Source organism: Balaenoptera ricei, chromosome 14, assembly GCF_028023285.1.
Source record: "Balaenoptera ricei isolate mBalRic1 chromosome 14, mBalRic1.hap2, whole genome shotgun sequence".
In the NCBI taxonomy this organism is placed as follows: Eukaryota; Metazoa; Chordata; class Mammalia; order Artiodactyla; family Balaenopteridae; genus Balaenoptera; species Balaenoptera ricei.
Genome location: NC_082652.1, coordinates 17,668,280 through 17,683,375, shown reverse-complemented (window position 1 = coordinate 17,683,375; position 15,096 = coordinate 17,668,280). Strand labels below are relative to the sequence as shown.

General features: G+C 38.4%; 1 protein-coding gene across 3 annotated transcripts in view; it reads left to right on the top strand.

The window, feature by feature from the left end:
• Positions 1-15,096, top strand: part of LOC132347661 (beta-adrenergic receptor kinase 2) — a 121,268-nt gene that overhangs the window by 56,971 nt on the left and 49,201 nt on the right. For all 3 annotated transcript variants that reach the window (XM_059894386.1, XM_059894387.1, XM_059894388.1), the window contains 2 exons: positions 8,420-8,521; positions 10,203-10,277. In XM_059894386.1, coding sequence (XP_059750369.1) covers positions 8,420-8,521; positions 10,203-10,277 — 177 coding nt within the window. The remainder of the gene's footprint in view (positions 1-8,419; positions 8,522-10,202; positions 10,278-15,096) is intronic.

The following is a 15,096-nucleotide window of genomic DNA, read 5'->3' as shown; positions in this document are numbered from 1 at the left end:
GAGGGGATCTGAAGAGGCAGGCCAAGAGCTTCTGGAAGACGCATTGAAACCTCCCACAGCCTTGTGGTATTAAACGGTATTGAAATGTACACCTGTTGTGGCAGGAATCCAAAAACAGAACAGGCAAGAGATGAAAACCCCACTGAAGAGCCATAACCACTTATCACCTGGGGCGGCGGCTGGTCCAGGTGTGGTGGGCAGATGAGAATCCAACTTTGGCCCCTGGCAGGAGGCTGCTTCTGGAAGACAGAAAAACCAGAAGAGGTTTCTGGATCTGGAGTAAACAGATGAAGCTGGGAATTCCCTGGCGGTCCAGTGGTTAGGACTGCGTGCTCTCACTGCCAAGGGCCTGGGTTCAGTCCCTGGTCAGGGAACTAGGGTCCCATAGCCGTGTGGTGCAGACAAACCCTCACCCTCCCATCCCCCAAAAAACCCCCCAAAAACAATAAAAAAATTATAACATCAAACATATTAAAAAAAAAAAAAAACGATGAAGCTGGAGGAACCCCCAAAACATGATGAGTCCCCTGCTCAAGACACATGCCAAGTTTTGAAGCTCGAGTGGGCCGGGGGCCAAAGAGCTATCCTGAAGACTTCTTAAGGGCAGAACTGAATCCAGTGCTGAGGAGACAGAGATCTCATTGAACTCCATGGAGACCCAGGCCTTAGGAACAGGGACCAACCAGAGGCAGACTGAGTCCTACACAAATGGCAGACCAGACCAGCCCAGCTCAACCCCCTGTTGGGTGATGAACTCCCTCTCTACCTGTGCAGCAGAGAATAAGGGGAGCCCTCTGTCTCTTTTGCAGGTAGAAAATAACAGTATATAGAGACTCTCCAATCTTCACCATACAGTAAAAAATGATTTTCCATCTAAGAAGCAAGATCACGTGACTTATAAACAAGGCAATACAAGCAGACCTGCAGATGAATCAGATATTGGAGTTAGCTGACAAGTACCTGAAAATAACTGTAAATAATATGTTCCAGACAATAGAGGAAAAGATGGAAAAAATAATTAGATGGAGGAATAGAGAGTTTCAGCATAATTTGAATGTATTGTGGAAAACCAAACAGATATTCTAGAACATAAAGTATTTGAAATTAGAACCTAGTGGTTAGAGCCAGTAGCAGATTGTCACAATGTGAGACATGATTAATGAATAGGGAAGCAGGTCAGAAGGTCATCTCAAACCGAAATACAGAGAAAAAAGAATATAAAAAAGAAATAAGGGCGTTAGAGACATGTGAGGCATGCCTAAAATGTCTAACACATGTAAAGTTGGACTCCCAGAAAGGAAGAGAGAGAATGGGAAAGAAGCAGTATTTGAGGATATAATACTAAGAATATTACAAAATGATGAAAGTCAGCAGCTTACAGATTCAAAAAACTTAGCAGGATGAGTACAGAGGAAACGTATCTTTGCACATCAGTATAAGACTGTGGAAACCTGTGACAGAGAGAAAATTTTAAAAGCAACCAGAGGTTAGAAAAAGGCACCTCATTTTTAAAGGGGCAGTAATATGAACGAAACGACTGTGACATATTAAAATAAATGATTAAGAAAAAAGAAAGACAGACAATGAAATGTCCATATTTAAAGTAATGAGAGAAAAAAGCTGCCAACCTAGAATTCTTTCCTCAGCCAAAACTTCCTTCAAAAATGAAGGTGAAACAAAGATATTTTCAGATGAAAACTGAGAGAATTTGTCAGTAGTGGAACTGCATTACCATAAATACTAAAGGGAGCTACTGTAAGCAGAAGGGAAATTACCCCAGATGGAAATGCAGGAAGGAATGAAAGACATCATAAAGGGTAAATGTGTATGTGAAATATATGAGTGTTGACCATACAAAACTATAATATGTTTTTAGAGTTTAAAGTGTGTGTAAAACTAAAATGTATGAGAGTAGCACAAAAGGCAGGAGAGGGGTTAATAAAGTTAAAATATTTTAAGATTCTAGGATTATTGGGGATAGTAAAAATAATAATTTGCATTGACTTGTAAAGGATGCATATTGTAATCTCTAAGGTAACTTTTAAAAGAATAAAATATGTATGTTAAAAGAGAGGAGATATGGAATAAAACAACATTGTATTAATCCAAAAAAAAAAAAAAGAATAAAAGGTGGACATAAAGTAGGAGGTCAAATTGAAAATAAAGAGTAAGGTGGTAGCTATAAATTCATCTATATAAATATTGATGATTAACATTTAATATAAATGGACTAAATACTCCCAGTAAAAGACCAAGTTTGTCAGACTGGATAAATAACCAAAACCATGTTATATACTGCTTACAAGTGAGATGCTTTGTTTATGTATTTTAAGATAATTTTATTTTTTGATTAACCTATAGTTGCTGTACAATATTATATAAGTTACAGGTGTACAGTATAGTGATTCAATTTTTTTTTTAATTTTTAAAGAAGTGACATACTTCAAACAGAAGTATGGAAGAGGATATGTAATATATATACACACTAAATGAAGCAAAGCTGGTATAGCTATACTAATATCAGACAAAGTACATGGCAATGCTACTTTGAGATAAAGAGAGATTATTTCATAATGATTGAGGAGTCAGCATCTGTATCTTACAAATAACAGAACTTTAAAATATTTAAAGCAAAAATTGGCAGGAAGATCCAAAACAAAATAATTCTACAACCCTAGTGGGATACCCACATACTTCAAGAGCTTGTAGAACAAACAGGCAAAAAATTAGTAAGGATATAGAAGATCTTAATAAAGTGATGAATAAACTTGACCTAATTGACCCAGCAAAAACAGAGTTTTGCATTCTTTAAACCACATATGAAACATTTACCAAAATAGATCATATGCTGGACCCTAAAGAAAACTTTCTACAAATTTCAAGATTGAAATTGTTCAGAGTATGTTCTCTGACCACAGTGGACCTAAGCTCAAATTTAATAAGTGTTAAGTAAGAAATCCTTAGCTGCCTGGAAACAAATAACTTCTAAATAATTTATGGGTCAAAGAGGAAATTAAAATTGAAATTAGAGAATATATTAATTGAAATATATTTTAGAAATGACATATGCTAATATTATTAGCATGATCTGTCTTTACCCTAAAACATTTGAAATGGTCCAAAGAAAGCATGGCATAATTAGGGCTGATATTAGTAATCTTTGTATCTTTGAAAATTGGAAGAATATTCCCTTTTTTCCTGGTTTATTGATATACATGAAAATGACATTTTTCTACATTTTTAAAATTATATTAATGTATTTCCAGGAAGAATGATCAAATGATGATGCACATTTAGCATCATGTGAAAAAAAAGTAAGCTAAATCCAAAAGGATTCCACTGAGTATGAAGTGACTTTATTATTTCAGTCTGAATCAGGCGTTTTATCTGGACGAGACTCACAGCTTGATGTGTCAAAAATTTTTTTTCTTTCCTGTGTTCTTAAAAGCTTCACCTCTCCAATTTCAGCATGTACTCAGCTGCTTTGTCAAATAGAAAGCAATCTCCTTTAGTAGATGAAACAGATGGGCAACCTACATAGTTATTTCTTAAGCACTTCTGGCCAGTATGGTGGTGACTACTGCTGATGTGTTTCCATTTGAACTTTAGGCATTGGAGTTTCTCTTCGTTAGCTTGTTCTGCAGCTCTTCTGTCCTCTCTCCTGGCCTGGTGTGATGGATCTGGCCTATCAGGTTATCCCCTTGGAGGAAAATGCTTCAGGGCTCCTCAGCAACTTGCTTTGTGTTCTTTAATTGACAATACCATCCACCTTGGAGTTTCAAATACAGTTGTGTAAGTCAGTACAGCCTCCAAGATTGAAGTTATCAGTCATTCTGACTCCTTGGTTTCACCAGCCTAGTGGATTCTTTAATTTCTAGTTTTATGATCCTGATCCCTAGAAAACTCTGTTGTCAGATATCTTGCAATGTGTATGTTGTCCATTGTATTTCCATTTTTCTGTGTCCGCAGACTTTTAGTGGTTACCCATTTTCCTGTGGTCTAAAGTCCTAATTGCTTCTTCCAACACTCACATATCTCTGCGTTAGTTATCGCTTACCTTTCCCTCTTTATCTTTCACTACCTTCTCACGTAGACCTTCCAGTAACCAATATTACCTGAACCCACCGAGCCCAATTCTTCTTTTTATTACTTTCCTTATGTCCTTCCCCCAGCCTAGGATGCAGTTTCCCCTTCTCGGCTTGTGGAAAGCCTTGCTTCGTTTAAGGCCAAGGTCAGTTTCTGTATTCTCCCGTGAAGCCTGTCTGTACAGTCATCCCAGTCTTCCGTGACTGCTTTGCTTCTCTGATTCTTACACTGTCTGTCGCATGTAATGCCCATGGAGTACTTAATATATGCTTGCTGCTGGGGTGTGTGTGTCATCAGTATTTTCACTTGCCCATTGTTTGACTCCTAAACAGCAGGCCCAGCTAGGATCTAGGTGCAGCTGTGCCCCTCTCACTTGCTGTGGGATATGGTGCTGGTCATTGAGCAAACCCTGAAGCATCTACCTTGTGTCAGACCCAGAGCTTACAAATGTGAACCAAGACACTGTCCTGTACTTGAGCTCATAGAATGGGGACTTAATATTTGAGCATCTCTTACTTTATGAAATGAGGTTAGTAATCATCTCCTGCTATTTCACAGGCTAATTGAGAGTCTCAAATGGGATGCCAGATGGACAGTTGCTTTCTAAACTGTAATATCTATAATATGCTGATTAGGTATATGCTGTAACATGGTGGTAAAGAGTTCCAGCTCTAAACTGAGAACATCTGGATTTGGATTTGGACACTGGTAGTGACTAGCTGCCTGAAGTTGGGCAAGGAGTCTTGCTTCACTCTATCTGGGTTTCCTCAGCTAAAAATTAGGGTGATAGCAGTGTCTGTCCTTAGGGTTGTCATGTGTGTATGCAACACACCAGAACAGCACCTGACACGTAGCTACTGCTCGGTGTGTTGGTTTATACACTTCCTTGTTCCAGTTAGATTTAGAGGCAGCTTATAAAAATATTTACATTACACCTAGATTTAATGATAAATCACGGAAAACAGAAAATATAAGATCAGAGGTACAGTTACTACGCAGACTTTTCTTCACTCATGCAACCAGTATTTATCAAACACTAATGCTGGGAAGCATTGTTTGGATGAACAAGATGGACAAAGTCTTTGCTCTCTTTGAGCTCCTATTTTTGTTGAAACAGACAATAAACCAGTAATAAATGAATAGGAAATATATCAGGAAATGATAACTGCTATGCAGTGATTCAAAACAGACTCACAACTCAATGTGATGTATTGTGATTTGGTGGCCACCTTAAATTGCTGGGTCAAAGACTGACTTCTGAGGAGGTGCATTTTAGTGGAGTAATTTCAGATATTGTGTTTATCCTTTGTGGCTTTCACTTAGTTTCTTGAATCTGTCAATTTATATGTTTCACCAAATCTGGTAAAATTTGGGCCATTATAAAACATTATTTCTACCCCAGTCTCTTTTTTTTCCTCTCTCTAGAATTCCAATCATAAGTATGTTTGATCTTTCGATATTATCCTAGATATCACTGATTCCCTGTTCCATTTTTCCCCCCCAATTTTTTTTCTTTCTTTTCTTCAGATTAGATAATTTTTATGGAGCTGTCTTCAAATGCATTGATTCTTTTGCCAACTCTAGCCTGTGATTATGTCCATCCATTGAATTTTTTTTCACATAAGATTTCCATGTGGTTATTTTCTTAGTTACTATTTTTCTGCTGCTATTTCCTATCTTCTTATTCATTACATGCATATTTTCTGTACATCTTTTAGTATAGTTTTAACGACTCCTTTAAAATCCTTGTCTGATAATTCCATCAGAATCATCTTGGATTGGTCTTCACTGATGGTCTGTTCTCTTACGTGTGAGCTACATTTCTCTGTTTCTTCATAGATAGAGTAATTTTAGATTGTATCTTGTCCATTGATATTGTAGATACTCTAAACTCTGCTTCTCCAAAGGGTATTGATTTTTTTTGTCTCAGCAGTTAATTTGGCTTACTCAGACTTGATGCTCTGTCTTCTCATACAGTGGGTAGCAACTGAATCTTGTTCAGATCTTTTAACCTTAGCTGGACTGCTTTGGGTCTGTCATGCTCACATGTCATTATGGGGTCCAGCAGAGATTTTGAGAGTTTGTACGTAAAATTTTGGAGCTCTGCTCTGGCTCTTCATTTTCAGGAATATCCTCTCTTACTTTCCAGCTTCCGTTTGATGCCCCTTTTCCATTATCTGTGTACTTTTGGTCACTCTCCAGTGGTCCAGTGTAGTTGGGTTTTATATATGTCCAGAATTGTTGTTAGAGTTTAGTTCACTATTACCTGAAGGAGGGCCCTGGTTTGTGATATATTTTGAATATAAAGCCAACATGACTGGCTGATGAATTGGATATAGGGGGTGGTGGGGACAGGGGTGTGAGCAAAAGAGCAGAATCAATGATGATTATTGCATTTTTTTGGCTACATGTTCAGCTGTGAGCTTTGTAACCACCACAGCAGAAAGGGAGGACTACACGGTTAGTGAATGTTCATCATTGATGGCGAAGCTTCTGTTCTGCTGTAGTAGAGACTTTTCACCTTGAACTCGGGCCTCTGCCTGCTCAGGTTCCCTGGACAACCTGACTGCCAGAATTAGGGGTGGCATTTGCTCTGCACATCAGGACATCCTGTCTAGAGCCAATTGATACTTGACTGCATGTTCTTTAATTAGTGGTCTTACTGATAATAGAAAGTGAATTACAGCCAGGGATGCTTTAGGCTGTTTCTTTGCCTACTAAGAATTAACCTTTTCTGTCGTTCAAGTTGGAGTTTATGAGATACGAGGCACTTACTAAAGCCAGAATTGTGGTTCAGATCATCATTTGTGCAAGAAACTAGAATTTTCTGTATCGTCAGATTATTACAGTTCATAGAAAACTCCCATAGAATCAGCATTTGCTTAACCAGGTGTCAGCTTGCTTTATAGGTCCCCAGAACATAGACTTAGGTTTCATTACACTTGTTTTCAAGGATAATGATTCCATGAAGGTTTAGTTTTCCTAGAGTTTGTATGTTTAGGCAGAAACGTTTGCCTTTGGTTCACTAACAGTCCACCTGTTCTATCCTAGCATTCTGGCATTAATTTCTGGAACTTACTAAAACAAAACATCAAAAGAAATCTACCAAACTAGAGTCCTTTGTTTTCTGACTCTGCCTCAGATTTCTGTGTCTGGCTTCTGTTTCCTTGCAGCTACCATACTTGCATCTGGCATGGTATTTGAACCTTTAGACATGTTCTCCTGAATTAACCTTGGATGATTAAGCCCAGGTCCTTTGGTTATGCCAACATTGCTGAATTGCTCCTTCATTAAAAAAGTGTTTTCCTTCTGGAGAAAAATATAATTTGAAAAGATACATGCACCCCAGTATTCATAGCAGCACTATTTACAGTAGCCAAGACATGGAAGCACCCTAAGTGTCCACCGACAGATGAATGGATTAAGAAGATGTGTGTGTGTGTGTGTGTGTGTGTGTATGTGTATACACACACACACACACACACACACACACACAATGGAATATTACTCAGCCATACAAAAGAATGAAATAATGCCATTTGCAGCAACATGGGTGGACCTAGAGATTATCATAGTAAGTGAAGTAAACCAGACAGAGAAAGACAAATATATGATATTGCTTATATGTGGAATCTAAAAAAATGATACAAACGAACTTATTTACAAAACAGAAATAGACTCATAGACATAGAAAACAAACTTATGGTTACCAAAAGATGGGGGGGGAGGGATCAATTAGCAGTTTGGGGTTAAAATATACACACTACTCTATATAAAACAGATAACCAACATGGACCTCCTGTATAGCACAGGGAACTATACTCAATACCTTATAATAACTTATAATGGAAGAGAATGTAAAAAAAGAATATATGTGTGTGTGTGTGTGTGTATGTGTGTGTATATATATATATACAGTGAGGGGTGAGGGGAGTGAGAACGAGCCCCATCATAACTCTTAGAACTGGATTACAGACAAATTTAAATTATTTGTGCTTTGGAAAGGAGAATTGGCAAGGATGAATGGTCCATGGCTGGTGCATCGTAAGTTAATTGTAACCATGGCAGTATTTGTTTCCTAATATTGTGTTTCTAAATTTAAGCGACAAGGTTCATCATAGGAAAAAATCCATTCGTATGTTCCAAGTTGAATTTAAATTATTCCAACTTCATTATTACAACATTAGAAGTAGTTGTTTCCTGTGGAATGGCCGATTCAAGTAATTTGCTTGATCTCATGTGGAAGTGGTTTCTGCCAAGACTAGTAATATCCTTCAATAAAGGAAGTTTCTAGGAAGACAATACCTAACAACGGTAACTTTTAACCATCCAGATAAAAGAATATGAAAAGCTTGAGAATGAGGAAGATCGCCTTTGTAGAAGTCGACAAATTTATGATACTTACATCATGAAGGAGCTGCTGTCTTGTTCACATGTAAGTATCTCTTTTTGTTTTATTACTTTAGTATGGGTAAATATGAGACAGCCTTCAAACATTTCCAGAATGAAAGTTAAAGTAGGAGGAAGAGGTTTAAAAATTAAATGATATTCATCCAGGATGGAACCCATTTCTTCGGTTTTTGTCATTTGTTTCCTGATAATACTGATCCGGTATCTGTTGCTCCATATACTCTTGGTATGTTTCCAAAAGTGGATACTTTCACTGCAAACATTGATAAAATGGCTAATGCAGATCAATGGAAGAAAAAGCCAACCTCAATTCTAGACTTTCTAAAGGAAATTAAACTTTATTGTTTTTCATTTAGCTCTCCTTTAACAGTTAGGCTAATCATATATTGATCAATAAAAATCTTAAATGCTTTCTTTGAATTAATAAGGAGGATTGTAATTATTATGTTAATGTAGTTCATTAATAGTTGAAGGATGGTTGAAACCATTTTTTTTCCTTGTATTGATAAATCAGAGAAACAATCTAATTCAGTCATTAGGATAAACGAGGTTCCTAGGCAATTATTCCACCAGGAGTGAGTGGAATAATTCATAATGAAAATTTACCATGTAATCTCTCTACATGAAGACTGTTTTCCAAAGGAGTATCCTCAGAGCCCTGGGCTGCTGTGTCCAGTGCAGTAGCCACTAGCCACATGTGGGTATTTAAATTGTTTAAATTAATTAAAGCGAAATGGAATTAAAAGTTTAATTCCTCATGAGCCACATTTCAAGGGCTCAGTACCCACGTGTGGCTGGTAACTCCCGCGTCACCCCAGGTTCACCGCACTTCCAGCATCGCAGAGAGCCTGACTGGACAGCACTGCTCACGACAGTGATATATGTTCGTGCTTCTGTGTTTACTGTGCTGTCTACAGTGCTTACCGAACTTCTGAGCTAGAGTTAATTGTAATGCTCTGTGCCTTGCTACCGTGCTGGGGAATGGTTGAACCTTGGTAAATGCCAGGTGTTCACTGTGAAAGCCTCTGTAAACATAGTTTTTGTATAGGTCAACAATTTAGAGGGTTTTTAGCAGTGTGATATGCTTTTTAAGCTCTTCTTCTTGTGCATTGCTGCAGACGTAATTTGAAGTTTTGGGGGAGGACAGAGTGCGTAATTTTTGTCAGTGTGAGTTTCATTCTTTTAGAACCAATTCCTCTCCCCTGTGGTTACAGCAAGACTTTCCTTACCCTAGAGTCTTTTCAACACTGTGATATAGCTTTGCAGCCCTGACGTTTAATTCTTAGGTATATTTTCATGCATTCACTTTCTCTCATATAATAGAAATTTTACATTTTTAGGACCCCAGTATCAGCCAGTTGAGGGATGATGCATTTAGTAAGGTGATAATACGATTCCTTACACCTTTTTTTAATCGAAGTCATCTTGATCTCCTGTGGGATTAGATATGTCAGTTGGATGCCGCCGTGCTCAGCATCCTTCTCGACATGGTGTCTAAGAACTCTGGAAGCTCAGAGGAGCAGTCGTCTGTTTGGCTTGCCCGCAGAATCCAACAGATTTTTTAAAGAATGCATGTTGATGGAATCCCTATAGGTTACTGCTTAGTAATTTTTGTGTTAAATTATGTGTTTGACATTGTAAAACATACAGAGGTTTGCTCTGTTTTATATTTGTGGAAAAAACATTGTTTTTTTGATTTTTAAAAGCCATTCTCAAAGCAAGCTGTAGAACATGTGCAAAGTCATCTATCCAAGAAACAAGTGACATCAACTCTTTTTCAGGTAAGATAAAATGCTTTCCCAATAAATGTTTCTAATTTGCTTAACAATTGGATTTGGGGACATTCTTTGCCTGTGTGAAAGTGCTGGGGGAATTGACATATGAGGCTTTATTTCTTACGTGGAGGTTTATCTGGAAGAACTGAAGTTTAATATTGTCTGTCTTCTCATTGAAATGTGCTGTTCTGCTGACATCCTTCGTGAAGGCTTTCCTGAAAAAGGCCACTGGAGCGTTCTTGTAATGTTGTTTTCTATAAATCAATCAAGACAAGACATTGGAGGAAAAAGCCTTTTCCTATTTGACATCCCAGGCACCTGTGATGAGCAGGGACTTGACAAGATTTACTTTCTAGTGGTACAGGTGTTGACCCCCACGGTGATTATCCCCCAGATGAAATAGATCCATTTTCAAGAGTCAAGAGGGAATGTTTGAACGGCCTTGGGGTCGTGACTGAGGAACTGGACTTTGCCTTGGCTCCTGGTATCTTGAACACAACACAGTCATGCAGATTTAAATGACAGGCCTCAGAAAACTTGATCCACAACTGATGGGCCGATGTATTTGCTGATCTTCAGATGTAATGGTTTCTCCTCCCCAAAGCCTTTTCTCTCATCCTGTGGGTTTTCTGCAGAGGTGGCAGCTTGCAAGGACATGGTCAAATTTTCAAGTGGATAATGTACTTTTCATGTTTCTATGAGTCACAAGAAATAGGAAAGAATGCCATTCATTAATGTAGTGATTTTCATAAATGAAAAAAATTAATTTATCCATTTCCTGGATTATTCAGTAATTTACAGAGAAGTAAGTTGATTTTTACCTAGGTGCCTTATGATAGGTTTTATTTACATACAAAATGAATCTGATGATTTTATAGAGAAAATATTGATTTGGCTCTGAGAACATTTGGGTACAGTAACAAACTGCGTGCTGCCTTTCTGCCAAAATAATTAGATGGACTTTTCTTAAAATGTAGTACCTTTTATAGTCTAGTTGGTTATAAGCCTGGGCTCTGAAATTAAGTGCCCTGGATTTCGAGACCCTGGGCAAGCTACCATACCTCTCCTCCCTTCAGTTTTCCCATCTGTGAAGTGGAAGTGACAGCGGGCTCTCCCGCAAACGGGGGTCTTGAGGATTCAGTGCATGTGAGTTGCTTTGCACTAGGCCTGTCTGTTGCCATACTCCACAAATGTCAGCTCTTATCAAACATTGTACATTCAAAAAGTGCAACGTGAATGTCTGCTGTTTGTTGCCTTCGTGATATTTTCATGTCAGAACTTCAGTTGTCTGACTTTGATGCTGTTCAGAGACAGTCTTGTAGTCAATTACATCTAACGTTGCTAAATTATACCTCACAGTACGTGGATTTTACAACTCTGATGCTAGCTTTTCCTGCAGCATAAATAACATTTGAAAAGATAGTTCCAGATGAGATACAAAGACCACCAAAATTCTCTCTGTGCCTTCAAGGAACAGTCATTTAGGAGCTTCTCCAATATCTTTCAAAACCACTTTACTGATTTGTTCACAAGAAAATAATTAAATAATGTTCTGGTAAAATAGATATAGAATGGCTGGTGTTCTTATTTCAAAGGTGAAGGAAATCGTCCCTATTAAGTTGATTTAAATAAGAAGGTGTATTAGTGCAATTCAGTGTGACATGTACCATCAGAACATAGTGATCAAAGTATAAATAGAAGTTATATGTTTGGATGTCCTGTTTATAGAGGGTCATTAACCATAAAGTTAGTTGATATTCTTTGAGTTGGAATTTCTTTCTTTCCCCTGGCTTTCTGAGTTATAATTGACAAATAAAAATTGTATATAATTGTAGGTGTACAATGTGATGTATTGATATACGTATTCGCTGTGAAGTGATTGTCATAATCAAACTAATTAACATATCCATCACCTCACCTAGTTACATTTGTGTGTGTGTATGTGTGTGTTTGTGTGTATGTGTGGGGGTGAGAACACTTACGATCAACTCTGTTAGCAAATTTCAAGTGTACAATACGGTATTATTAACCGTAGTCCCCGTGCTGTACCTTAGCTCTCCAGAACTTATTTATCCTGCATAACTGAAACTTTGTACCCTTTGACCACCATCTCCCCATTTCCCCCACTTCCCAGCCCTTGGCAACCACCATTCTACTCTGCTTTTATGAGTTAGACTTTTTTTAGATTCCACGTGTGGACGAGATCATACCATATTTGTCTTTCTGTGTCTGGCTTATTTCACTTACCATAATGTTCTCCAGATTCACCCATGGTGTCACAAATAGCAGGATTTCCTTCTTTTTAAAGACTGAATATTATACCATTGTGTGTTTTTATATATATATATATGTATCCATACCACATTTTCTTTATCCATTCATCCATTGATAGACACTTAGTTTGCTTCCGTATCTTTACTGTTGTGAATAATGCTGCAGTGAACATGGGCATGCAGATATCTCTTCAAGATACTGATTTCATTTCCTTTGGATATATACTAGAAGGGGGATCGCTGGATAATATGGTAGTTCTGTTTTTAATTTTTTGAGGAATCCTTATACTGTTTTCCATAATGGCTGCACCAATTTACATTCCCACCAACAGTGCACAAGGGTTCCCTTTACATCCTTACCAACAACTTACCTCTTGACTTCCTGATAATAGCCATCCTAACAGATGTGAGGTGATATCTCATTGTGGCTTTGATTTGCATTTCCTTGATGATTAGTGTTGTTGAGCACCTTTTCATATGCCTGTTGGTCATTTGTATGTCTTTCGAAAAATGTCTGTTCAGGTCCTCAGTCCCCTTTTGAATCGGGTTATTTGGTTTTTGGCTATTGAGTCGAGTTCCTCGCATATTTTGAATATTAACCCCTTATCAGATGTATGGTTTGCAAATATCTTCTTTCATTCTACAGGTTGCCTTTTCACTCTGGTAATTGTTTCCTTTGCTCTGCAGAAGCTTTTTAGTTTGATGCAATCCCACTCGTCTGTTTTTGCTTTTGTTGCCTGAATTTTTGATGTCACATCCAAAAAATCATCACCCAGGCAAATGTCAAGACGTTTTTTCCCCGTGTATTCTTCTAGTGGTTGTACACTTTCAGGTCTTATATTTAAGTCCTTAATTCATCTTGAGTTGATTTTTGTGTGAGATAAGGGTCCAGTCTCATTCTCCATTTATTGGAGAGACTATCCTTTCCGCATTGTGTGCTTGACGCCCTTGTCAAAGGTTAGTTGACCATAGGTGTGTGGATTTATTTCTGGACTCTCTATTCTGTTCCATTGGTCCATAATGTCTGGTTTTTTTTTTAAGAAATTCACGTTCTTTTATTTATTTATTTATGACTGTGTTGAGTCCTCGTCTCTGTGCGAGGGCTTTCTCCAGTTGCGGCAAGTGGGGACCACTCCTCATCGCGGTGCGCGGGCCCCTCACCACCGCGGCCTCCCTTGCCGCGGAGCACAGGCTCCAGACGCGCAGGCTCAGCAATTGTGGCTCACGGGCCCAGCCGCTCCGCGGCACGCGGGATCCTCCCAGACCAGGGCTCGAACCCGCGTCCCCCGCATTGGCAGGCAGACTCTCAACCACTGCGCCACCAGGGAAGCCCTGTCTGTTTTTATGTCAGTACGATACTATTTTGATTACTATAGGTTTATCATATATTTAGACATCAGGAAGTGTGATGCCTGAGTTGAAATTTCTTATCAAGGAGAAGAAGGTAGTAAAAAAAACAAAATGCTCTGAAAGTAAATACAAAATGCTTTTTATTCTTTTTGTTTGCAAAATTGACTTATTTATTTCTATAAATAATTGCACAGGTACATTTGGTGGCAAGAGTCGGGAGGGGTCCTGGCTTACATTTAGGTTCCTAGAACATGCCAGGCCCTGTGCTTGGCTCTCAACATTCTTAATCTTATTAAATTCTCACAATGACCTTGAAAATTAGTTGTGACTCTCCCATTTTACAGACTAAGGGAACTGAGAATCAGGTGAGGTTGTTTGCTCATGACCACTATTGAACTCTCGCTTTTGCACTGCTTACCCGACACATTTTGTAGTTCTTTGTGTTGAAAGTGGCAGTGTAGTATATCATATCCAGCCTTAAGAATTTCTGGTGAACTTTTATTTTATTAGCAGAAGTACAGGCTGTTTTATAAAATGTGAAAAAATATTAACGTAACAGTTTTTGTAAATACAAAATCTGTGATATACAAATTTAGGCTTTTCATATATCTTTCAACACTTGATCTCTTTTGTCTTTTGATGTCTTTTGAACCTCTTGAGACTTGTGGCCCTTGGTCTTTAGCATCTAGAAGAGTTAGCGAAGATTGCTATTATATGTCATCACAGAAACACAGGACTTCAGAGCTGGAAAGGGCTTCAGAGAGAGAGTTCAGCTTCCCCTGTTACTAAGGAGGGAACAAAGTCCATTTGGTTTTAGTGACCAGTTCCAGTGCCCCGCCCAGGACAGCAGTAGCCCTGCCAGGGGGTGGAGGTAGCTTAGCCCCGTGGCAGGAAGTGAGGCTCCCAGGCGAGCTGCGGTGGTCTCACTGCCTGTGTTGGTGAATGTGGCTTCTGCAGACTTCCTAGTCTGATCACTTGCCTTGGACGGTTCCTGATCTGGTCCTTCTTTTTTGCACATTTTCAGGATGATCTACAAAGACACAGCAGACATTAAATTTGCATCATTCAGTGAGTGTAGGGTATGAAGATATTTTCCAAAACTATCTAAGTGGCTCCAGACTGAGCTGTGAAATGTTGGCATTTGATATTTTTATAGTTCTTGATTTGAAGTCCATCCCATGGAAAATAAGTTTATGCAGTTT